Source organism: Camelus bactrianus, chromosome 21 (assembly GCF_048773025.1).
Source record: "Camelus bactrianus isolate YW-2024 breed Bactrian camel chromosome 21, ASM4877302v1, whole genome shotgun sequence".
Lineage (NCBI taxonomy): Eukaryota > Metazoa > Chordata > Mammalia > Artiodactyla > Camelidae > Camelus > Camelus bactrianus.
In genome coordinates, this window is record NC_133559.1 from 28,102,184 (window position 1) to 28,129,309 (window position 27,126).

At 39.6% G+C, this 27,126-nt stretch overlaps 2 protein-coding genes across 17 annotated transcripts in view; one reads left to right on the forward strand and one right to left on the reverse strand.

Moving 5' to 3' along the window:
- SHCBP1L (SHC binding and spindle associated 1 like) overlaps positions 1–21,518 on the reverse strand; it is a 111,404-nt gene extending 89,886 nt beyond the window's left edge. For 15 of the 16 annotated variants that reach the window (XR_012501439.1, XR_012501438.1, XR_012501437.1 and 12 more), the window contains exons 1-2: positions 20,481–21,022; positions 19,156–19,217 (exon numbers count right to left, since the gene is read on the reverse strand). The gene's annotated coding sequence lies outside the window, so the exon portion shown is untranslated. Of the gene's footprint in view, positions 1–19,155; positions 19,218–20,480; positions 21,023–21,380 lie in introns of those variants that run through there. The other variant, XM_074349920.1, reaches the window with a different exon arrangement.
- Positions 21,519–21,625: 107 nt separating this feature from the next.
- LAMC1 (laminin subunit gamma 1) overlaps positions 21,626–27,126 on the forward strand; it is a 119,035-nt gene continuing 113,534 nt past the window's right edge. The window contains exon 1 of the mRNA XM_010954947.3: positions 21,626–22,040. Within this exon, the coding sequence (XP_010953249.2) occupies positions 21,626–22,040 (415 nt within the window). The remainder of the gene's footprint in view (positions 22,041–27,126) is intronic.

Here is a 27,126-nt window from a genome sequence, read left to right on the forward strand (position 1 = left end):
TTCATTCTCCCTCACCCTCACATGTCAGTGGTTTTCCAAGTCCCACCCACTTTATCTTCTAAGTAGGTATAGCTCTTCATCTCTCTCGTGGACTGTGTGGCCGTCTCCTAGATGGTGTTCCTGCCTCCAGTCTCTCCTCTTTCCAGTTCTTTTTCCTCACCAATCTGATAAAGTTATTTACTTACCTAAAAACTACGAATGGCTCACCCTTGCCTGCAGACCAGAATCCAACCTCCTTGGTGTGATATTCAAGCCTTCCCCAATCTTTATAATCACCTGATCTTCTTCTACTTCCCTGAAACCCTCTACCCCAGCTACGAGCTTCTTCTTGCCATTCCCCAGACATCTGCAGTGTCTCAGGCTCTCTCATGCACACGATGTTCCCTTAGCCTGCAAAGCCCTTCCTCTGTGTTCATCACGAGGCTGACTCCTGGACTCCCTTCAAATCCCCACTTAAATGTGGCCTCCCTGGGAAGGATTTCTTGACTCTCCCATATAATTATTTAATCACTCTCACTTCAAACTTTTGCTTCTCACTGAGTAATCTTTGGATGCCTCACATTTTCCAGCTCCCTGCTAGTGAGGTGGGGCCATGTGACTTCTTCTGGTCAAAGAGCCATGAGTGGAAGTCAGATGTGCCACTTCTGGTCCAAAACACTTAAGAGTTGGTACATGACCTTCCAACGCTCTCTTCTCCTGTTGGCAGCTATGGGGGTCTTGTGATGAGATGGCAGAACCACAAGACGGAAATGGCCTAAACACACCATGTGGGCGGAGCACTCTGGAACGTCCTTTGAAACTGCATTAGAGTTCACATAAGCAAGAAATAAAGTGTTGATTAAGTCACCGAGCTTTAGAGTTTATTCGTTACTGTGTGTAATCTCATGTATCCTGACTATTTCAACATTCTGTGTCTCTATTTAGCCTTTTATTATGTTGAATGCAATAATGTGTTCATTATTTTTCTCTTATATTGTGAACCCTCAAGGTCAGACATCATGCCTTATTTTGCATCTAACACAGTGTTATGACCAAAACTGAACTTGTTGAAAATTGAACTCAGCATTTCAAACTTTACCCGCAAATCTGCTCTTCTTCTAGCATTTATATCCCATTAAAATCTCCATTAACCCAGTCACTCAACCAAGAATCTGGAGGTATATTTCCTATTGTCTTCTTAATCTTCTAAAGTCAAGAAATACTCAGGAGGTATTTATTCTACCTCATATGTATGTCTTGAGTTTGCCATGTGTCTCCATCCCCTTATCCATCATTATCTGTCTCCTGTTGGGATAATAGCCACCAACATTCTAAATGACTGTCTTCCATTTGTGATTCATTTTTCATCTGCAATGAGAGAAATCTGCTTTAAAATTTACAGATATGATCATATTACCTCTATGCTTAAATAGTTTCCAGTTATTTAATATTTACTATTCCCTTCAGTAACTTCCAGTTCTGCATTTATGTCATATCCCATCTTACTTTATTATAATTATTTACTAAAATTTTTGTCTTCCTTTTTTGGATGTTCTGAGACCCAGTTTCCAATGGTGGTAAGAGGGATAAATTCCCCACACCAACAAACAATTCTTGGACACCAGAAGCATGTGTTCAAGAATTCAACTCAATTCTGTCACTACCTACTAGGAGATACATCAGATTCTACAGGTTAAGGATGCAGTCCTACGAGGTTACCACCCCACTGCATATAAACTTCAGACACCAGTAGGCTATTACCTGTGGTTTTGACCAACCAGCCAGCTTGGAGGCTCCAATGACCCCCCCTCCTTGGACTTCAGATTCCAGGCCCAAGTCCAGAAGTTACCTGTACTTATGGCCAACTGGCTATAAATCGGAGCTTCCCACGACCACCTCCTCGGGTTTGATTAATTATGCTGGAGTGGTTCCCAGAACTCAGAGAAGAATTTTACCTACTAGGTCACCAGTTTATTATAGAAGGATATAACTCATGAATAGCCAGCTGGAAGAGATGGAAGGAAGAGCCAGCTGGAAGAGATGAGGAGGGCAAAGTATGAGGAAAGAGTTGTGGGGCTTCCATGCCCTCTCCAGGTGCACCACTCTCACAGCACCTCCACATGTTCACCAACTGGGAAGACCCCGAGCCCCTTCCTTTTGAGTTTTAATGGAGGCTTCATTACATAGATGTAATTGATGACATCATTGACCACTGGAGGTTAAACTCCGTATGCTTTCTCTCTCCCCTTCTGGGGGTGGTGGTAGGGGCAGGGTGTGACTGTAAGTTCCAACCTTCTAATCACATGTTTGGCTTCACTGGCAACCAGCTGCCATCCTTAGGTGCTTTCCAAAAGCCACCTCATTAACATAACAAAAGACACTTTAATCACTCTCAACACTTAAGAAATTCCAAGAGTTTCAGAGATTGTGAACCAGGAACAGTGGATGAAGACCAAAAATATATGAGAACTGTATTTTGATCATCTGAATGATAAATATATATATATATATATATATATTATATATATATATATATACACACACATATTTCTTATAAATCACAAGATTGCGTCTCCCCTTGAATTTCAAATGTTTTCAGGGAATAGCTCTGGCTTGTCTGTTTATTACTATATTTCTAGTTGCTGATACACAACAGGCAGTAAAAAATATTTGTTGAATAAATGAACAAATGATTAATAGTTGGAAAGTAGTAGGTGCTCAGTAAGTGTTCCTTGAATAGATTAACAGCCAACGACTCAGATATACTCAAGCAAATATGAATTTCAATACATTCTGAAATATTTTATAGGTGTATATCTTAACTCTCAGTCCTTTTTCTCTTCTTTTATGTCAGTCCACAGCCTTTGCAGTCTTTAAAATTTGAATGCATGGGTCACTGATTCACTACTGGGGGAGAGGTTCTTTGCATATTAATTCTTATGCACATATGTATTTGAGTTACGTATCACTTAAATTTTTGTGTTATTTTATAAATGTGTTTGAATAATTTTTACGGAATAATTTTTATATTTATGTACCCCATCTTCTTGACTGAACTATAAACTCACTGAAATTGAAACCATGAGCCTTGTTTGCTTTGAAACTCTTAAACTCCTCTCACACCCTTAACCCTCCTGGCGCTTGGCACTGTACTCTGCAGAAAGGGATCACTTAGTAAGTCACAGTGATGGAAGGATCAGCAAGGGTGAGCCTACAGGAGTGAAAGATGGATGGGAGAAACGCTCAGAAGACAGAAGACTGGCATGGTGTTGTGTGTTGCTCTGATATGATTTCAGATCCACTTGTTTGATCTAGGAATGAAGTTGTTTTGTTCTAAGAGGGAAGTTGTTTACTTTGAGGAAGCTGTGTCGAGATGTCATCACGGACCATCCATCGGTGGCTGTGGATAAGCATTCAGTGGCTCAACTACTGATAAACACTGCGAGGGGCTGATTGAGAAGAACATGTGGTTAGGGGACATTTCAGCTTTAAATTCCAAGGGATCTGACCTGCAACTCAAGAGTGTTCAGTCTGGACAAGGCAACCCTTTGCTGATCTATATAGCTCTCCGAAGACACTGAGGCGTTGGCCCCTGCTTGGGCAAGGCCATTCTTTGCCAGGCAGTGGTGAAAACCCTGCAGCAGCCCCTCGGTGGTCACTGGCACCTTCCTGCCCTAGCAACATACTCTAGCAACGAGGGACTTCCACTTTGGCGCCTGCAGTTGGATGTCAGTTCCTGGTGGGCTAACGCAACTCTCCTGAGAACCAGCTTGTACAAAGGTGCACCTCGACTGAATTTGGATGGCACTGTTTTCATCCTCCCCTTGCCTGGGACAATAGTGTGATTAATCCATTACTGGTGGAGCAGGTTATTTCTTTATTAAGAGTCATTATCCTGTATGCTCTTGGCTTGTGGAATTATTTTAATTCCCATGGTGAACCTGTGTTAAATAAATTATTGGCAAAGACAACCTTGGTCTCTGAGCATAGTTTGCTGCCCTAAAACAAAACAAATGGATTCATGGCTTTGTCTCAGGGTAAACATGAACTTTGGGGCTGGCATTTAGGGCTTGGGTCAAAGGTACCAGGTTCCTGGTGTTGGTTATCTTACTTTTGAGGGGCTTCATCCCAAGATGCATTTTTCCCAACTCAGTCAATCAGGCTTAATGGCCACATGTTACGTGTAAGACACCTTAAAAAACAATAAACGTTGAAGAAAATTTAACTTCTCTAAGGTTCTTTTAAATTTATTGGAAACTTGCAATACCGAGGTAAACTGCATTTATTCATTAGAAATTAGTCGATATTAAGATCTAACTTCTCTTTACTTTTTTTTCCTTATGATTTCCTTCCCATCTCTCATTGGTATCAATATTTAAAACAGAATCAAAGCCAGAAACCTTGGGCTTTTTCACATGATCTGGAATATAAAAGATGCATCTCCTGTGACTGGAATCAGGCACACAGGTGAATTTCTTCTTTGTGTGTCACTGACCGTTGCCCCGCCCCTGCCTGTGCTAAGAGGGGCTCTTCCCTTGGCTGTTCTGCCCCGGCAGTGGGAAACATTCTATTTTCTGTAGCTCCAGTGCTGCTGTGTAATTATATATCTCAGATGAGGGGATAAGACGGATCAGGAGAGCAGCCTGATGACAATGATTCTTTCATGCACTCAATGGACATTGACATGATGCTTTTATAATGAGCTGTCTTAAGACGGAAGTTTCAGAATAAGAAATACTCCAGTATTTCAGGATAAAGTAAAGCTATCCTGTTACTTGAAATGATCCTATACACAAAATGAAAAAAATTATTACAGTTCTTAATTCTTACACTTGACTTCCTTGAAAATGCTCAGATGTTACACATGCTGAGTGAAGAAAGTCCGTTCTTACTAAAATCACCAAAATTAAACTTTACCTAAAGTCACAAGATTTGAGAGTTGAAACATACCTTAGAACTACAGGCATAAAGGACTTTGGCATCTTGTTGTGTCTGCTTGAGCTTAAATGAGTTCCTAAGGAGTTACTTTTGTTGGCATATTTTAGAGGTCAGTGAATATTAGATTGTGACAAACTTGGGCATATTAAGATATTCCTATTTTTAGGTTTCACAACTGATTAAGAAAAACAGCAGGCTCACCTTCAGTCCACAAAAAGAATCACACTTTCTGAGATACAGCAGGTTCACTTTGCATCGACTGAAACAAAGTGAAGGTAGTTTTTAACAAGTGGTCGTCAGCCCAGGCTGCTTTAACAAATACCAAAGACTAGGTGGCTTAAAGAACAGAAATTTATTTTCTGACAGTTTTGGATGCTTGGAACTCCAAGATCAGGGTGCTGGCCAACCAAGCTTTTGGTAAGAGTTCTCTTCCTGGCTTGTAGTCAGGCATCTTCTCATTGTGTCTTCACGTGGCAGAGAGAGAGAGAGAGAAGGTGAGAGCACTTGCTCTCTGGTGTCTCTTTGCATTAAGGGCAAGAATCTCATCAGACCAGGGCCCCACTATCATGATCACATCTAGCCCCGATGATCTCCCCAGAGCCCCAGCACCAAGTACTGTCACATTAGGAAGTAAGGCTTCACCATGTAAATGTTGTGGGGGGACGCAAACATTCAGTCTGTAATGATAATTTAATGGGTTTTTAAAAAATTTTCTTGAAGCACTTGGACTGTTGGGAGTTGCCATGGTGCCCATTTCCAGAGTGTGTTCTTTTTTTTGGCTTTTACTTCCCAAACTTTGCTTTAACCTTAGTTTTGTGACATACTCAGAATACTTTGGAAGTGGTTATTTTCTTTTTCTGCTTAGGAAGCCATGTGGAATGTTCTCACCTACTTGCCTTGTATAGTGATTGTTCTGTATTCCTGCTTTATAGCCTGGGGTACTTTCGTTGCTAAGAATGCAGTGATGTCACAGAGGTCCTTTCTATTCAGACTGTCCTTTCCACAACTCATTCTCAAATAAATGACCAATGCTTCCATTAGCACAAATATTCGGATGCTATTAAAAACAAAACAAGGGTTCCTTATGCCTAAAAAGTTCTACTGACGTGCATGTAAAACTGGACATCTAAAAGACCATCCATCTCTTTGAAAGAAAATGTCATTCTCGTATTCAGTGAATACTCTGATGTCAGATTACTTCCTGGAATGACTTTCCCATAAAATCATTTTGAGTCAGTATTAATTCTTGCTTTGGAAAGCATATCTTGTGTGGTTAACAAATGGGTATAGTGAACACACGCCATAGATCAAAAGTGAAAGGTTAGTAGAAAACTGTTTTTACTTCAGTCAAATATGATTGGATAAAGGATTGAAAACTCTATACCTAAAATTGCGGCATGCTAACACTTAAAAGCGAGTTAAGGACTTCCACGTACTATATAATTTACTGAACAGTTAAAAAAACGTGATATGTGGGGATAGGATTGCTCAGCTTTGCTGTCATTAAGTTTACATGGATATTAGACCGATGATCCTGTCTTGGATGAACATGGATCCTTTCCCCTTCATGTAGACCCAATACCTAATAAGCCTTATCTCTGCAGCATATTTATGAAGTCCTTGAATGGCTTAACATTAAAGTTTAACTTTTAAACATTAATAATTTAGGTTGCAGCCATGGAAAAAAATAACTTGTGTGCATAACTTAAGGCAAACTGAAGTTTCCTTTCCCTCAACTGCTATTATCTTTAAGTCATTTCTTTTGTTATAGAATTCAATCTAAGACTATGTTTATTTTTATGTAATTATATTTGTCCTAAATATTATTATTTGCAGGTAATTTCTATTGTGCCTACAAATTATATTTTTAAATTTTAAAAATTGGAAAGAACTTTTATTTTGAGTAAAGCATCCATTCAGAAATAAATGGCTCACCATTTCTGACATAATTATCAAGCCTGGGTGAATATTAATTTGATAATACAGTACATGCAAACAGATGGGCTTGACAGCCTGTGTCTTTGATAAGTCTGTATAGCCTGAGAGGTAGTATTATGCAGTAGTGAAAACAAAGACTCTGCAGCCAGACTGCCCGTGTTCAAATCTCAGCTCTGCCACTTACTAGCTGTGTGATCTTAGGTAAGTTACTGAACCTCCCTGTGCCTTTGTGTGCTCATCTATAAGATGGGATGATAATAAAACTCATAGGCTTACTGTAAAGATTAAATGCATTAATATATACTGAGCACTTGAAATGTCACTACTGCCGAGAGAACTCCAAATAAGCATGTATTATTTGTGTGCACAGTGCTCAGCAGCATCAGCTCCAGTGCCAGACATCCTGAGTTTAAATCCGGGCTCCTCCAGCAGCTGAATGACCTTGGACAAGTCACTTAACATTGCACTGCCTGAGTTTCTTCATCTGAAAATGAGGATAACAGATATGACGACTAATTGAACTAATAGAGCCAAAATGCTTAGAAAAGTGCCTGAGACATAGTAAAAACGCTGAGTAAATATTAACTATGGCTATTATTAACACAGAAGGCAGAGTAAATTATATTCATGCCTCCCAAATATCAAATGAAATATAGTATCAAATGAAAAGTGTTATATCCTCTTTCTCCAGGCTGGAGAATAACTTAAGGTCACATATTTTTAGTAGTAATATGATGCCAAACATCTATCCCACTTATTTTGAAAATGTCTTTCTCATTGATGGATGACTGGATAAAGAAGATGTGGTATATTTATACAATGGAATACCACTCAGCCATAAAAACCAACAACATAACGCCATTTGCAGCAACATGGATGCTCCTGGAGAATGTCATTCTAAGTGAAGTAAGCCAGAAAGAGAAAGAAAAATACCATATGAGATCGCTCATATGTGGAATCTAAAAAACAAAAACAAAAAAACAAAGCATAAATACAAAACAGAAATAGACTCATAGACATAGAATACAAACTTGTGGTTGCCAAGGGGGTAGAGGGTGGGAAGGGATAGATGGGATTTTAAAATTGTAGAATAAATAAATAAGATTATACTGTATAGCACAGGGAAATATACACATATCTTATGGTAGCTCACAATGTGACAATGAATATATATATGTTCATGTATAACTGAAAAATTGTGCTCTACACTGAAATTTGACACAACATTGTAAAATGATTATAAATCAATAAAAAATGTTAAAAAAGAAAAGAAAAGAAAAGGTTTTTCATTTTCTGGGTCTCCATATGATGCTAAGTCCAGGAATCCAGGCGTTGTTACTCAGTCTCAGGGGGTCAGTTCTGATGACTGTTCTCTGCTATTGAAAGGCCACTGCTGGCCCTGCAGTGCACATTCATGGTACTGGTCAGAGAGGTTCTGGTGCCAGCCCGCTTTCCATTTTGATCAAACCCCAGAGTTCTCTTTCTCACCTCCCAAAAGCTCAGCTAGGGGCAGATTCCATGATCCAAGCAAGACAATCACAATGACAGACAGTACATTTCTTAAGGTTCCAATTATTAAATTTTAAATCATGTTGGAATAACAAACGGTATAATAACAAAGATGATTAAGAAATCCCCATATGTTTGGCAATTAAGCCACACACTTGTAAATAACCTATGGGCCAAAGTAGAAATTACAACAGAAATTAGAAAATATTTTGAACTGAATAATAATAATAATGACATGGCACATCAGAATTCATGGAATGTAGCTAAAGTGGTGTCTAGAGGGAAATTCATATACTTAAACATATATATGAGGGGGAAAATGGCTAGAATTATGTATCTAAGATTTAGCCTCAAGAAGTTAGAATAGAATATCAAACTCAAAGTTGAAGGAAGAGAATAATAAAACAGAAATGAATGACATTGTAGACACATAATACAGAAAAACTACAAAGCCAAAGCTGGTCATGTGTAACAAGTAATCAAACTAATAAATCCTAGTAAGTAAAAAAAGAGAGAAAATACCCGTCTCAGGATTGAATAAAGTTCCTGCCATCATTAAAAAGAGAATAAGAGGTTATTATGAATAACTGCATGAAAATAAATTTGAAATTCAGATGAAATTGACAGATACCTTGAAAAACAAAATTTACCAACACTGACTATAAAAGAAACAGAAAATTTAAATAGTTCTATATTTATTTTAAACACTTAATGTACTATTAAAATATCTTCTCCTATCCTTCCCCATCCAAAAAAAAAGCAGGCCCAGATGGCTTCACTGGTGAATTATTCCAAACATTTAAAGATGAAGTAACACTTAAAATAATTCTTCTAGAGACTAGAAAAAGAGAAATACTTTCCAATGTGTTTTGTAAATCCAGCATAATTTTGGTAATAAATCCTGACAGGTATGTTAAAAAAAAAAGAAACGGACATTAACATAGAATTCATATATTAATAGAATAACATTACATAGAATAACATAGAAAAAAATTCTAAATATAATATTAGATACTAAATTCAGTGATAGATAAAAAGATGATAGCACAATCAAACTGAGTTTATACCATGAATGCAAGATTAGTTTAGTATATTTAATCAATAATCAATCTAATTCAGCACATTAACAAAATAATATCATATGGCATGCAAAATAGAAGTCATGTGTATTTCAGAAGATGCAGAAAAATCATGACCAATTCCAACATTCATTCATAATTGAAAAAAAGACCTCTTATCAAACTAGGAGTCAAAAGGAAATTCCTTAATCTGATAAAAGGTAAACATAGAAAATGTACAGCTCATTATACTTGATGGTGAAATGTTGACTAGATTTCCTGTAAGGTCAAGAATAAGATAAAGATGTTTACTATCACCATTTCTATGTAACATTAAACAAAATATGTCATGAACAATGCAGGTTGAGAAGAAAAAGAACTAAAAGATATTTTTAAAAAATAAGAAATACAGCTGTTACTATGTATAGATGACCTGATTGTATAGATGGGAAATCTAAAAGAATTTTCAAAATCTTGGAAATAATAAGTGAATTCAGCAAGGTTTCTGGCTTGCTAGATACAAGGCCAATATAAAATAATCAATTGTATTTTTATATTCGAGTAACAAACAATAGGATAAAAAGGAAAATACTTATCAAAACTTTTGCTTTGAAGATGTGCAAGATTCTACACAGAAAACTATCATAGATTACCAAGATACTCTAAAGAAGACCTAAGTAAATGGAGAGGCATATCATATTAAGGGATGGAAGACTCAATATTGTATAGATGTTACTTCTTCCCAAATTAATATATAGATTGAATGCAATCACAAGCAAAATTTGGGGTATATTTTTTGTTGGAATTTGACAAGCCAACATTAAAATTGCAAGGAAAAGCAAAGTTCCAAGAATGATCACCATGGTCTTGAAAGAAAAAAAGTGTTGGAGAACCTACATTATTGGTTATCAAGACTTATTACAGAGCTACAATTTAAAAAGTACAGATACCTGAATCAGACCACTTGGCACTTGATTCATGATAAAGGTCATACTTCAGAGTAATGGGGGAAAGAATAGTCTTTTCAGTATTAGTGATTAAGCAATTACTAGGCAGCCATATAGAAAAATATACCTTGACCTCTCTCTCACACCATATACAAATATCAATTCTAGGTGAATTAAAGATTCAAATGTGGAAGATAAAACAAAATTTCCAGATTATAGCATAGGAAGATATGCTAATAACTTTATAAAGATTTTTTTTTTAATGAGAGTACAAACAACACTAACTTTAAAGTTCAAAATTAGATTATATAAAAATGAAGAATTTCTTTCATCAAAGGACACCATTAAATCAAATAATACAGTGGGAGACTGGACAAGATGGTGGGGTAGGAAGACCCTGAGCTTATCTCCCCCTACAGGTGCACCACAATTACAATAATTTACAACCATTACAACTGGCCTTAGATGACACATTTGATCATATACTCTTAATAAACATATATAGACCAATCATCCAAAAGCAGCAACATACACATTCTTTTCAAGTGCACATGGAACATTCTCCAAGATAGATTACATTCTAAGCCACAAAGCAAGTCTCAGTAAATTTAAGAAGATTGAAATCATATCAAACATCTTTTCTGATCACAATGCTATGAGACAAGAAATCAATTATAAGAAAAAAAACTGCAAAAAATACAAACACATGGGGGCTACACAATATGCTACTAAATAACCAATGGATCACTGAAGAAATACAAAAGAAATAAAAAAATACCTGGAGACCACTGAAAATGAAGCTCAATGATCCGAAATCTATGAGACACAGCAAAGGTATTCTAAGAGGGAAGTTTATAGTGATACAAGCCAAATAATCAACCTAGCATCATACCTAAAGGAACTAGAAAAAGAAGGACAAACAAAACCCAAAGTTAGTAGAAGGAAAGAAATCACAAGGATTGGAGCAGAAATAAGTGAAATAGAGACTTAAAAATCTACCAAAAAGAGCAGTAAATCTAAGAGCTAGCATTGGAAGTCCTAGCCACAGCAATCAGACAAGAAAAAGAAATAAACAAAATCCAAATTGGAGAGGAAAAATTTGAACTATCACTCTTTATAGATGACATTATACTATATATACAAAATCCTAAAGACACTACCAAAAACCTACATCAATGAATTCAGTAAAGTTGCAAGATTCAAAATTAGTATACAAATAACAAGTTTATACACTGTAGCACGGGAAACTATATTCAATATCTTGCAGTAACCTATAATGAAAAGAACATGAAAATAAATATATGTATGTACATGTATCACTGAAACATTATGGTGTACACCAGAAATTGACACAACATTGCAAATTACCTACACCTCAATGAAAAATTAAAAAAAACTAAAAAAAATTAATATACAGAACTCTATTTCACTTTCATACACTAACAATGAGCTATCAGAAACAGAAACTAAGAAAACAATCCAATTTACAATCACATCAAAAAGAATAAAATACCTAGGAATAAATCTAACTAAGGAAATAAAAGATCTGTATTGAGAAAACTATAAACCACTGATGAAAGAAATTGAAGGCAACACAAACAGATGGAAAGATATACCATGCTCATGTATTGGAAGAATTAATATTGTTAAAATGACCATACTACCCAAGGTAATCTACAGATTCAATGCAATCTTTATCAAAATACCAATGTCATTTTTCACAAAACTAAAACAAATAATTCTAAAATGTTATTGGAACACAAAAGACCCTGAATAGCCAAAACAATTTTGAAGAAGAGAAACAAAGCTGGAGGTACCATGCTCCCTGAGTTCAAACTATACTATAAAGCTACAGTCATCAAAACAGCATGAGAAAAAAAACAAGCATGCACTGGCACAGAAACAGACATACGGACAAATGGAACAGAATAGAGAGCCCAGAAATGAACCCACTTGCAAGTTGGCAATTAATCTATTAATCTATGACATTTCTTTTTTATAGGAGGCAAGGGGGGGGGATGGAGAAAAAACAGCCTCTTCAATAAATGGTGCTGGGAAAACTGGACAGCTACATGCAAACTGTACTACTTTCACACATCATGCACAAATAAATTCAAAATAAAGACTTAAATGTAAGACCTGAAACTATAAAACTTCTAGAAGAAAAATAGGCAGTATACACTTTGACATTGTTCTTAGTAATATTTTTTTAGATGTCTCCTCAGGGAGGGAAACAAAACAAAAATAAACAATTGGAACTATGTCAAACTAAAAAGCTTTTGTACAGTGAAGAAAACTATCAACAAAACCAACAAGCTGCCTACTGAATGGGAGAAGATATTTGTAAACAGTATCCAATAATATTCAAAATATCCAAAAACCTCATACAATTCAACCTCAAAAAAACAAATAATCTGAATATAAAATGGGCCAAGGAACTGAATAGACATTTTTCCAAAGAAGACCTATAGATGGACAACAGGCATATGAAAAGATGCTCAAATCACTAATCATCAGGGAAAAGGAAACCAAAATCACAGTGATACATCACCTCACACCTGTCAGAATGCCTATCGTCAAAAAGACAACAAGTAACAAGGGTTGGTGAGGATGTGGAGAAAAGGAAACACTTGCACACTGTTGGTGGGAATGTGATTTGTGCAGGCACTGTGGAAAACATCAATGGAAATTCCTCAAAAAATTAAAAATAGAACTACCATACAATGCAGTAATTCTACTACTGGGTATTTATTCAAAGAAAACAAAAACACTAATTAGGAAAGATAATGCACCCCTATGTTCATCACAGCATTATTTACAATAGCCAAGATATGGAAGCAACCTAAGTGTCCATCAATGGACGAATAAAGAAGATGTGGTACGTATTTATGTGTGTGTGTCTCTCTGTGTGTGTGTGTGTATACAATGGAATATTACTCAGCTATAAAAAAGAAATAAAAAAAAAGAAATGAAGCTTGTCATTTGCAACAGTATGGTAAACCTAGAGGATATTAAATTAGGTGAAATTAGTCAGAGAAAAACAAATACTGTATGATTTCATTTATATGTGGAATCTAAAAAACAAGACAAATGAAACATGACAAAACAGAAAGAAAGTTATTTACAGTGAACAAACAATTGGTTGCCAGAGGGAAGGGGGATGGGGGAGGAAAGAAACACATGAGCTACAAACTTCCAGTTGCAAAATAAATGAGTCACAGGTATGAAATGTACAGTGTGGGGAATATAGTCAATAACTACGTTATCTTTGTATGGTGACATATTATAACTAGACTTATCATAGCGATCATTTTGAAATGTGGAGAAATATTGATTCATTATGTTCTGTAACAGGAACTAACATTGTGTTGTAGGTCAATCATACTTCAGAAACAAACCAACAAACTCAGAGAACAAAGCCATGAGATTTGTGGTTACCTCGGGGTGGAGGGAGAGGGATTGGATGAAGGTAGTTAAAGGATACAAAGCTCCAGTTATAATAAGTACTAGGGCTGTACTGCACAGCGTGAAGAATGTAATTAACATCGCTCTATGTTATACATAAAAGTTTTTAAGAGAAAATCCCAAGAGTTCTCATCACAAGGAAGAAGTTTTGTCTATTTCTTTAATTTTTTATCTGTATAAGATGATGGATGCTCACTAAACTTATTGCGGTAATTATCTCATTATGTATGCAAGTCAAATCATTGTGTTGTACACCTTAAACGTACACAGTCCTTCATATAAATCATATATCAATAAAAACGGAAAAAAAATAAAGTAAGTGAAATTGCATAGTGTCGGTAATTCGGCTTCAAAATAATTAAGTGGTGATGGTGCTGAGGTGGGGGAGAAGGGAGGGAACAGAGCTGAAACAAGATTGGTCTTGCATCTTTTTTGAAGCTGGGGTTTCATTGCATAATTTTCCCTACTTTAATGTATATTTGTATTTTTCCATAATAAACGTTTAAAAAGAAGAGACACTATTAAAGAGGGAAAAGACAGCCCAGAGTGAAGGAAGATGTCTGTAATACACAGAACCAGAGAAGGGGCCTGTCCTCAAATGTATAAAGAACACCTATATAGCAGTAAGAAGATGACGGCGAACTCTATAGAAAAATGAGCAGAAACGTGAAAATGTCCAAAAGAGAATACCCAAATGCTAACAAAGATATGAAAAAGATATTGGTTTAATCAGTAATCAAGGTATTAGAAATTAAAGCCACGGTTTAATACTACACACCCAGTAATACAAGTAAGCTATCATTCGTTCAAATACATATATAACCCCCCTTCAGATACATATGTAAACCAGAATGAGAGGCCCTCAGGCTCTGCCCAGTACCGTAATACGGTGGCCCAGTGTGGACTGCGCAGACGGACAGCACCCAGTGATCCTGAGGATGCAGTGTAGCTACAACCCTTAAGCACAGCTGGTGGGGGGGAGTACGGCACAACTGGTTCGGAAAACGGTTTGGTGGCATCTACCAAACTTGAGTACATGGCTAATCCTATGCCCCAGCAATTCCATTTCTAAGCATATGTTCACAAAAATGTGTGTTTGTGTGTGTGTTTCCAAAGGTCAAGAACTTAGATAGCAGCATAATAACATTAGTCATAATAGCCCCAAACTGAAAATGACTGAAATGTCCACCAATTTTAGAATGAATAAGCAAATTATAGCTTATTTATACACTATAATACCACACAGCAAAGAAAACTAATGAACTACTGTTACATCTATCAGTATGGATGCATATCAAAAACATAATACTGATCAAAAGAAGCCACCCACACACAAAATACATACTGTGTGATTTCATTTAAATAGCAGTCAAAAACAGCAAAACTAATCTATGGTGACAGAAGTAAGGACAGAAGTTACATTTGGGAGAAGGGAGGGGTACTGATTGTCAGGGGACAGGATGGGGCTTTTGCGCTGGAGCCATATTCTATTTCTGGACCTGGGTGGTGATTATACAAGTGTGTGAACTTTGTGATATGAACTACTGAATTATATCCTGGAATTTGTATGTGTGTTGGGGGGCGGGGTTGCATGCAAATTGTACTTCAATGAAAGATGTCTATTAAAACAAAAGAATGATTAGGGCTAGAAGAGGGAATTCTGATAAAAGAAAAAGTCATTTTAGTGTAGGAGAATTATGGATGAAATTGTAAAAATCTTGCTTTGGTTTGGCTGTTACAACAAACAAAATTTCAGTGAGAGGAAAAAGTAACTTAGCCTTTGTTCGAATACACATATCAACTGGAGATGGAGGCCCTTGAGTTCTTTTTGAGGACCATAACAAATTCCATTAGAAAAAAAATTAAAGCTAGTGTTATTATAGTCCCAAAGAGAGCCTCGCTCAAAGAGCTGTGAACTTCTAATTTTGAATAATACAATTTCTAGGCACAGCCTCAAAAAAACAAACAAACAAAAAACCCAAAACCTGCTACACTATATATCTAAATAATTGAATGAGGTAATGAACTATAATCCAATTAAATGTTAGGAGAAAACTACCAATAATAACTCTAGTTTTGAAAGAATTACCCTTTCTAACAGTAATTTAACCACTAAGGGTCAATGCCTTATTAAAGACATTCTGAGTTCCCATGATAAAACCATGTCATCTGCATATAAAAGATTTTTTATCTCTCTCTTCTCTCCAGCGGGAAGCATTCCACAACTGGTTAGTAGAAGAATAAAATTTGTGAGATGTGACGTTCTCTGTTCCTTTCATGGGAAGATTCTGGGTGGCGGAGGGTTTTGGCTTTGCTCCTCACCTTTGGAAATATTTCCTTTTAAAACTGTCTTTGTAACAAGAAAATTCCAGTTTAAATCTTATAAATTATGATATGTCCTTTTCCTCTCCTTTTAAAACTATCACATGGCTTAAACTGGGTGCGTGGGGCTGGGTGGGAAGGACGGGCTTTACCTCATGTAACAGGAATCCTGTCTTCACCTGAGCCTGGCCGCAATGCTATCTTATCTTGTTTTGCTTGGACTTGTCCCAAGGACCCAGGCAGGGTCTATAAACCTAACACGAAGAATCATGTGTAGTTAGTGTAACTTTGAAGAGGGATACTGTAATTCCCTTCTGGTATCATATTAATTTTCTTCTAGTATCAATTCCCATTTGATAACCTAAAAGCCTTGGAAGTTTGAGAAAGCTCTTCCTTTACCCTCTTCTCTTCCATGATCTTTACACAACAGAAAAGGAAACAGTACTGGACCGGGAGACGGAAAGCGCAGGCTCCTGTCTTGACTTTGCTGTTACTTAATCTTTTCGAGCCTTAGATTCCTCAACTGTGCATAATTAATATCCCTTGCTTCAGAGTTATTACATTTTGAAAAGTGTAAAACAGAATGTGAATATAGACTAACATCATTATATAATTGGTAGTAACTGTTATCCTTAGGTTGCCATCTAAATATAAAAAAAGATAAAGTTTATAATACAGTGGTGCTTAACGCTTGTAAAGAATATAGGGAAATGAGGTCAGAAAGACCAGGAATGGAAAAATAAACACATTGGTACTTATAAAAGGATAAAAAAAAGGGCCAACTTGCGTACAAGGTCAATACAATCTTTTAAATTATGTTTCTAATTGTGTCACACACTCTCATTCTTGATGTAGTGGGCATCTGGTGTTATTTATTTATTTATTTATTTTTTTCTGCTTTATAACCTGCCCTCTTCTGGCAACAGCAACCTCTTTCCTTGGAGACCTGCTTTTTCCTAAGCTCCATGGTTTTCTGAATCACACTAGTCTATTCACCTAGCTAGGGGTGGGTACGCTCAGGAATCTGCAGTGACTCAAGCCAGGGGAATCAGCATCCTTCCCTGAAACTGATTGTGCAGATTCTGATAGGGGGAAATCTCTTTTCTTTGGAGTTCTTAGTGCAATTTTTTAAAAATTCGGAGCTCCTTTGTACAATAATCAACTACATTCCCTCATCCCACCGTTCTTACAGCATAGAGGCACTCGTGATTGGGCACTAATACCATCTTCTGAGGGATCTGAACTCCTTTCTCCCACACCTCCACATTTTTCATGTAAGTACCACATTTGTTCACTATATAATGGAGTTTCCAAGCAGTTAAGAACATGTATTAAAGGGCTCTGAAATTTTTGGTAAAAACAGGGCAACTGGAAGTAAAAGAAAATCTCACACACTTTCACTTAAAAAAATACTAAGTCTATTTAAGCAACAGTGGCTTTTCCAGGTACCTAAAATACTCAATTTGTTATAATCAAAGCTCTAATTAGTGTTCAAATTTCTCAAATTGTCTTAAAAATTTGTTTTAACTTTTGGTTTGTTTGAATCAGGATTCAAACAATGGAGCAAAATTTTTAATCATCAAGCACACTGGCTGGTTATATTTTTACCTCTCTTCAAAACAGGTGTCTCCTTGTCACTGTAACACACTCCCACGATGAGCAATGGATTTAGAAATTAATTCAAAGTTGCTTTATGTGCTCTACAAATACCAGCTGAGGCTCTGCTAATGAAATTGTGGGGCAGGCAAGCATTAGTAATAGCTTGAAGTTACCCTTGGACATGAGAACCCAAAAGGGGGCAATGACAAGGAAGACATTTATTCTTTTAAACTCTTTTTTTGGGGGGGAGGTAATTAGGTTTGTTTGTTTATTTAATGGAGGTACTGAGGATTAAACCCAGGACCTCCTGCATGCTAAGCACGTGCTCTACCACCGAACTATACCTTCCCCTGCAAGGAAACATTTATGTGGACTTGCTGCCTTTGAGATCTCCTTAGGGTGGAAAACAAAAGGAGACCCATGGTTTGGTTTGCCAATATCTAATAAAATATTGAAAATTTATATGGCAAATGCATTAATATGTGTATTTAAACACAGTTACTAACTGGACAGCAGCATGTAAATCAGTGAAGCTAGAACACCCCCTTACACCATACACAAAAATAAACTCAAAATGGATCAAAGATTTAAACATAAGACAAGATACAATAAACCTCCTAGAAGAAATTATAGGCAAAACATTATCTCACATACAACTCAAAAATGTTCTCCTAGAACAGTCTACTCAAGCAATAGAAATAAAAGCAAGAATAAACAAATGGGACCTAATTAAACTCACAAGCTTCTGCACAGCAAAGGAAACCATAAGTAAAACAAAATGACAACCTACGGAATGGGAGAAAATTTTTGCAAATGAAACCGACAAAGGCTTGATTTCCAGATTATATAAGCAGCTCATATGACTTAATAAGAAAAAAACAAACAACCCAATCCAAAAATGGGCAGAAGACCTTTGTTTAGGTCTTCTGCTTCTGTTTAAGCAGTTCTCCAAGGAAGACACACAAATGATCAATAGGCACATGAAAAAATGCTCAATATCACTAATTATCAGAGAAATGCAAATCGAAACTACGATGGGTATCACCTCATACCAGTCAGAATGGCCATCATTCAAAAGTCCACAAATGACAAATGCTGGAGAGGCTGTGGCGAAAAGGGAACCCTCCTACACTGCTGGTGGGAATGAAGTTTGGTGCAGCCACTGTGGAAAACAGTATGGAGATTCCTCAAAAGACTAGGAATAGACTTACCATATGACCCAGGAATCCCACTCCTGGGCATATATCCAGAAGGAACCCTACTTCAAAAAGACACCTACACCCCAATGTTCATAGCAGCACTATTTACAATAGCCAGGACATGGAAACAGCCTAAATGTCCATCAACAGATGACTGGATAAAGAAGTAGTAGTATATTTATACAATGGAATACTACTCACCCATAAAAACCGACAACATAACGCCATTTACAGCAACATGGATGCTCCTGAAGAATGTCATTCTAAGTGAAGTAAGCCAGAAAGAGAAAGAAAAATACCATATGAGATCGCTCATATGTGGAATCTAACCCCCCCCAAAACAAAAAACATAAATACAAAATAGAAACAGACTCATAGACATAGACTACAAACTGGTGGTTGCCAGGGGTACGTGGGGTGGGAAGGGACAGACCAGGATTTCAAAATGTAGAATAGATAAACAAGATTGTACTGTGTAGCACAGGGAAATATATACAGGATCTTGTGGTGGCTCACAGTGAAAGAGAATGTGACAATGAATGTATGTATGTTCATGTATAACTGAAAAGTTGTACTCTACATTGGAATTTGACACATTGTAAAATGACTATAACTCAATAAAGATGTTAAAAAAGTTATTAAAAACATCTGTAACTTTATGTACATAACTGACATCCTTATCTTTGTCCTTTATGCCCTCATTTGTTCTCAAGTACAGTCAAGGACTGGGATAGACTGTCACCCCCTATAGGTATAAGTGAATACATTTATTTTGCTTTAACTCGAACGCGAAAGGAGTCAAAACTTTGTTACCTACAGCTCCACAACTTTCTTCATTCAAAGAGTAGCTGCCAAAGGGTGAGGAGTTAGACTTTGAGCCATGCATGCATAATCTCCACGCATCTCATGAAATGAATTAACCATGTACTTGCTAAGCAAGCTCACCATTTCGACAAGTCCCCTAGCCCCTCCCCGCCCAAAGACCACTGGGGTCCTACTAGAGCCATCACTGACGCCAACCATAGTAACCATGAAATCTACTTATTTCATTATTTCACATCCCCACTATCCTTGTCTTAAATGGGACAACTGGATCCAAAACCAGGTTATGCCCCCCACCCCTACCCCACACCGTGTATTTATTATTCTCACTTTACTGTCAAGATCTTGAAAAGTTAAAATAAAAAAATCCGTCTCAGAGCATCCAGTCTCCACACCCACTTTGCTTGGGTACTCCAAAGGTTTAAAACCCGCCGCCCTCGGCCATCCACTTTCGCAGCACCCTCCCTTCGCTTCTTTGCTTGTCGTATCAGCACTGGGTAAGCGCCCAGGTTCTGCGCTCGGACTAAACCTCATGATCTTCTGGCTCAGGTTCTGTGAACTGAGTCATCCTGGCACGGAGAATATTCCGTGACTCAGCAGGCCCGAAAAGGAGGATGTCAGATCCAGATAATTTCAAGTCTTTTAAAGGCAAGCTGGGGAACATAAACAACACAGTGGAAGAATTTCACAGTGGGTCTGCGTACCCAGGGGGAAAATGTCATTCCATTCCCAGACTTTTCACTTCCTTCCTTGCCCGGGCTAAACGACTGGTTACACTTTAATTCAGAGGCAGGAAACCGCTTCAGAAAATTCATTTCGATGGGGTGACCAGGCCCTTTATTCTTCGGGGACCGTGTCAGTCCCCTCAACACCCGGGACCTCTCCTCTGAAAGCGCAGGAGCCGGCCCCGCGCGTCAGGGCGCAGCGCCGGAGCGGCCGGCGGGGCGGGGAGCCTGCGGGCGGCCCCTACCGTCCGGTCCCGCGGGTCCCCGCCTCGGGGCGCGGCCCGCCGGACGCCAGAACCGACACCTGGCGGGGCGGGGATCCGCATGATGCGGCCCAGATTGGAGAGGGGCCCAAAAGCCCACTCCCAGAGACCTCATCCACCCGGCGTCGCCCGCTTTAAGGGCCCCTCCGTTACCCCCTCCCCCCACCCGGGGTCTTCCAAGGCCTCGGCGCCGGGGGACCCCGGCGTCCACCTCCCGCGGGACGCTGGCTCTTGGCGGCCTCCCCTTCCCTCCCGGCATGCACCGCCCCGCCGCCCCTCCCTCCGCACTCCTCCCGCTGCCGCTCCCCGCCCACCCCTCGCGCCCCTCCAGGCCCCTCCCCCGCCGATCGCGCGCCGCCGGCCGGAGCGCCAGATGCCGCCGCCCCCGCCGCCGCCGCCGCCGCCGCCGCCGCTACCGCCGCGAGTCTCCGCGGAGGGCGGGGGAGCAGCTACGGGGGCCGAGGGAGCCGCTGCGAGGAGGCCGGGGTTGGGCTTTCTCTTCGGCCAGACCCCACCCCACCCTGCCGACCCCACCCCCTGCGCCTTCCTCCCCGGGGGCGCGCGCTCGAGCACGCGCTCGGAAGTCGGGGGTCGGCGGCGAGTGCGGGCTGCGTACCGGGTGGGTGAGGAAGGCGCGGAGGCGGCGCGCCGGGCGGTGGTCAGCGAGCCGCGCGGTCCTCGCCCGCGGTGCCTGCCGGCTTGTCCCTCCGGTGCCAGCCGCCGCCGCCACCGCCCTCCCCGAGAGTCCGGCCCCCGGGCGCCGAGGCTCAGCCCGCGGAGCGGCCTCCGGGGAACGCCGCTGGGCGAGAGGAGCGCGCCCGCGCCCTGGCCTTTGCCGTGGCCCGGCGCGCGGCTGCGGGGATGAGGGCCGGCGAGCGGGCCGCGCCGGCGCTGCGGCCCCGGGGCCGGCTCTGGCCGGTGTTGGCGGTGCTGGCGGCCGCCGCGGCCGGCTGTGCCCGGGCGGCCATGGACGAGTGCACGGACGAGGGCGGGAGGTCGCAGCGCTGCATGCCCGAGTTCGTCAACGCCGCCTTCAACGTGACCGTGGTGGCCACCAACACGTGCGGGACTCCGCCCGAGGAGTACTGTGTGCAGACCGGGGTGACCGGGGTCACCAAGTCCTGTCACCTGTGCGACGCCGGGCAGCCCCACCTGCAGCACGGGGCAGCCTTCCTGACTGACTACAACAACCAGGCCGACACCACCTGGTGGCAGAGCCAGACCATGCTGGCCGGGGTGCAGTACCCCAACTCCATCAACCTCACGCTGCACCTGGGTAAGCGGTGACAGCCCCCTTATCCCCTATTGCTGCTCGCCAGCAGCTCAGCTCCCGGGCCATCTTCACCCCCTGGCCCAGCCTGCGGGGCCCAGACAGCCGCGTGCTGGCCCTCCTCTCCCCAGCATGGGCCACACAGGAATTCCCTTCTCCGACTTCTAAGCTCGATCTAGCACTTAACAGCCCGCGAGCCAAGGTGCTTCCCGCCAGCATCTCTGTTTTTCTGTTCTAACCTAACCGGATTCTCGCTTCCTCGATTACTCGGCATTTCGGCTGTTTTGGTCCCTCTTTTCTGAAGCGTTAATCAGAAACTTCCATCCTCTCTTGTCCACCTTAAGCATTTTTACCATATTTAAAACGTCTGTCTCTCCAGGGTTGAGGGTGATTGCTGAAATAAACTGGAGAGGAAAGAATCTAAGTTAAGGGGATTTGAGGGGAGCCCATGCCTTTTGTGTCGCTTTTGCCTGTGTGTAATTAGAATAGAAGTTCACTTTTAAAGTGCTTGTTCTTTAGGGTTGTTCAGCTTTCATTAAGGGCCACAAAGCGATTTTACTGCTAATCCTGGTACAGAGGAAACAAAAGGAAGTATCTGCACTCACTGTAATTGTTGGGTATAGTTTTGTCCCTGGGTAAAAAGGCTCTCCTCATTGTGTTCCCTTTTGCTTTGATTCAAAGCGAGTGTGGAAACGTGTAAGTGACCTTTCAGAAATCAAGGAAGGGATGTATAGAAAACTTCATTGCTGGGTGCTGGATGAGGATGGACATGTTTATCCCAAAGTATTAAAAATCATGTTTGATCTAGGTCAGTTTTTCTTCATCCTTGAAATATATAAACAAGCAGAATGATTCACTATTGTGTTTAACAGAGTAACATATGCATAAGAAAGTGGCATCTGATGTGTAGACAGCTTCAATCCCCATTGCGTTGAAAGACTTGTTACCGGTAACTAGTAGTAATGAACTTCTAGAGAGAAGAGAGTACCACGCCATTCTTCTGTCAAAGCAGGATAGTTGCAAGGCTACAAACATTATGTGGGGAACCTTGAAAGGAATGTTTGGAGGGCACGTGGTTCTTTTGGTTGTGGTTTGTATTTTTCTTCTCATTACTCTTTGGTACATTACACTTTATGTGTCAAGATTCCAGAGAAAGAATATGACTTACAAAAAGTACTCTGAAAAGTGGAGTTAAGTTTCTGTGTGTAGAGTAAGTTTTATAAAAGCAACATTTATCGCCTTTATGGTAAATATCATTTTATTTGTAGACAAGTCATTGGGAAGATGAAACTTTTTGAGTGTAAGTCCATAAAATGAAACTCTGAGACAGTTGTTTTTCAGAGATGGAAGAAGTAAACTGGGTTCAGTTTTTCAAAGGTTTTGGAAACATGCAGAACTAGCGATATGTTGGAACAAGTGCCTTTCTCCAAAGATTCTGCAAGAGACCTAGGGACTCCTAAGACTTTGTGGGAATGTTCTTTAGCTATTTTTTCTTATGCATTCATTATATTTTAAAACTTGGCCAAAATTATTTTTGAAATTTATATCCAATTATTTTTGAATTTTGCCTTGTTAAGGCTTCTGTGTTGAATTTTGAATGCCCATAAAGTCTTATTTTGTCTATTTTGAAATGTTAAAAATTTCAAAGCAGAAGTGTGGCCTTGATGTCTCAAATGCCTGAGATTCAATTGAAAATTTCTCAGAATTTCTTATTTAGGTAAAAATAGGGCTGTCAGGCTCAGCCTTCTGAATTTTCTGCTGTTAGCACTATTAGCAAAAGGTTATTGCAGGTGATTGCAGATTACTCAGTGATTACTCCTCTGTTACAAAGATAATGTGTTAGGTAACACAATATCTGTCAAGTTAGGTTGTTGCTACCGGGAGGCAGGTATGTTAGCCGAAGGTCGAAAGAGATCTCAGAGTTCACCTAGTTAGGACCCTTAACATGAATTTTTACTCTGTAAATCATGTTATATGCTTGAACTTGTTTTGCTGAAAAAAGTCTTCAGTTTTTGGTAATCTTGCTAAATGAAGTTGATAGAACTATATAGATTTAAAACTTCTAAGAAAAAAAGTCATGCAAAATAGTTTCATACAAGTATTGTACTGTAAAAACATTCACTTTAAACTTTTTAGATAGACAGTTTCTAAAAACTTGACTAGAACTCATTGAACTTACTCTTGGGTCAGAAATGCTGTCTGGGAGGAAATTGTGTGTGGTGGAGGAGGTGGGGAAGGGGAGGGAGATTTGTGCGTGGTGGGGCTGATGTCTCAATTTGTCTCTGTCTCTGCTCTCTCACTTTTAATGGCAAGGATGTATGTATTCATGCATATTATGATCTATAACTTACGGCAGATGGGCAAGGCTTTATGTTTCACTGTGTGTTTTGATATTCAGCATATTCACTCCCTAACTCCAGTTGCTCCATGGGCTCTGGCTTACTAATTATTTCCCATGGATTCAAGGACCATGACTGTTTGTGCATCTATTAAATCTCCCATCCAGTTCAAATTTCACATACCCTTAAACAAGTGATGCATATTGTGCCTTGCCCTTCCAGAGCATGTGAAACTCGGAGTGAGCAATGTGAAAGAACTAGGTCTAGCCGCCACTTTTCTAGCCTGCCTTTTGGTGCTAAACTTCAAATAGAGTGAACTTTAAAGTAAGCAAAGTCAGATCGCACTTTAAGTAGTCACAAGAAACATGCATATTTTGCCACTGATCATAAGTCTTTTTTTTAATTGTAAAAATAAAACATGTCATGGTGAATTAAAACAGTAACTATAATGACTAGTGAGTCTCTTCATGTCCAATTACTGAATTTCCCTGGAGACCACAGCTCACAATTTCTTACGTAACTTTCTGGAAACTTTTCGTGCATGCACATGTATATAAAAAATGACACGATCATTTTAACTGGTACCTTTTTTTGGTGGGGGGGTGGTGGTGAGGCGTATTTTAACAGATGGCAAGTACAAATTAGATGATTGTACCATTATCATCACTTGTACCAAAGCCAGGAAAATCAGCGTTGATTGTGAAAGCAGCTATGTCTTAAGCACCATATACAGTAATGTATTAAGCATCAGGGTTCAGGGTGCAGTGTCTCCTTGGCTATAAGGAGTTAAAGTTGTGGGAGTCAGGACTGCCTTTTCTGCCTATTGTGAAGAGAAATCTCAGCCAGGCACCCTTTTCTAAAAAGTCTTTCTTACTTTGCCTTCAGTTTCTGGATCTTCTCTTTTAACTTCTGTATGGGTTAGTCAACTGCTTTTTGAAAGTTTGGCTTTCATGTTTTATAATAAGTCATAATAAGTTTTTTTTTTTTTTCTCTTGTCAGTAGAGTAGTTGACAGTAAGATTGTCGCTGAGGATGTGCCTTTTATTAAACAATCCCTTTAATTAACTTGATAGTCGCTGTGGATGGAAACTTGGCAGACTGGGTTTTGATCTTGGAGGAAGGTAGCTCTCCCTCTTTCTAAAAACAATTAGATTAAGGAAGAAAGCGCGTATAAAACCAACTCAGTCAAAGTTTATGGAACTCCTAAAATTTACACCAAGACCAGATCTGTTGCCAAGCTCCTCATAAGCTTTGGGAACAGGTATTGATTAAATGACACTTTTAAGCTGTATCTAGATATCTTGTGTGTGTGTCTAAATCAGAATAATTGGTATATAAGGCTATTACTGGTCCTCCTGGTGTAAAATTCATATGAAACAAACAGCAGTTTTTCCCCCAGGAAAATCTTTGCAAGGTAGGCTCTGGCTCTGTCAGGGAATAGTTCACGCTGGTGACTTCACTGTGGTATTTGTGCACCCCGAGGGGACACTGTTTCAGTTTGTCTCACAGAGGCTTGATTTACATTTTGCAGGTTTCAACTTGAGACGTTAAGGAGCTCTCCTTTAATGGCCAGCTGTTGCTGAACACGGTTTTATAAAGTTGCTGTTGGCTGTTTTCCTGTTCTACAATTCACTGCTTTTTCTGTAAATACCTTCTCCATGTTTCTAAAGCATTTAGGAAAACAATTTACACATTAGAAGAGAGAATTTGGGACTGTAACCCTCCCTCCCCCGTTATTTTGTCATTGGCCACATTTGTAGGAGGGATAAAGTTTGACTAGTTCAATTCTGAATCCTTTTCAGAAGTTGGGTATGCCTTTTACCATGCACTCCTTCCCTTGTGCATACGTTCTCCTGTTGCTGCCAGATACTCTGCAAACATATTTTACATACCTCCTAAGTACATAGTACCTGACAGAAAGTTGTAGAAAATTGAAAGTCCCATCTTCAGAAGTTTATGCTTTATGAAGTGGAATTTTCACACCCAGATGTAATGCCATTACACTAAGAAATCAGAAGTGCCTTTATAATATTTTATAGTGTATAAAGCCTCCAGTTTCTCACTAAGTAGATTTTCACAACCCAGTGAAGGAAGGCAAAGATGAGGATCTGGAGGTTATGATTTGCCAAAAATCACAGAGGAGATAGGTTTTTGACTCCTTAGTCTAACATACTAGCTCCTGCAGCTCTTAGCTTCCCTAACAAATGTCTCAAAAGAATGACTGGTTTATTCCAGAGCAATTTTAAAATACAAGTTCATGTACACACTGATTCAGATACTGACTCCCTTGGTTTTCTTCCTTCTCCCTCTGTTCCTTTTCACTTATGTTTTGAGATTTCTTTCTTTTTCATGCTGCTCACTCTTCCTGAATGATCCCCTCTTAATCTTGAGGCTTCATTTACTCTTCACAAATCAATGAATTCTAAATTTGTATCTCCAGGACAGCTCTTTCTCCAGACCTCAAGACTTGTTGGACACGGTTAGTTTGGGATGTCCAGAGGCCATGTCCAAAACTAAACTCATTCCTCCTTGTCTTATCCAACTCAAAGCTGTATGTTACTGAACAGCAGTGCTGTTTAATCTGAGGCTCTCAACCAGTCTTTTGCCAAGTCTCCCATGAAAGGTCCATGCTTGATATGTTTTCGTTAAGCCTATTAAGATTACTGTGGCCAGCAGATAGGATCTGCTGTTCGTAGTCTCTGGGCAGCTGTAATTCCACCGCTTTCTTTCCCACCCATCCTTACTCCAGTCTGC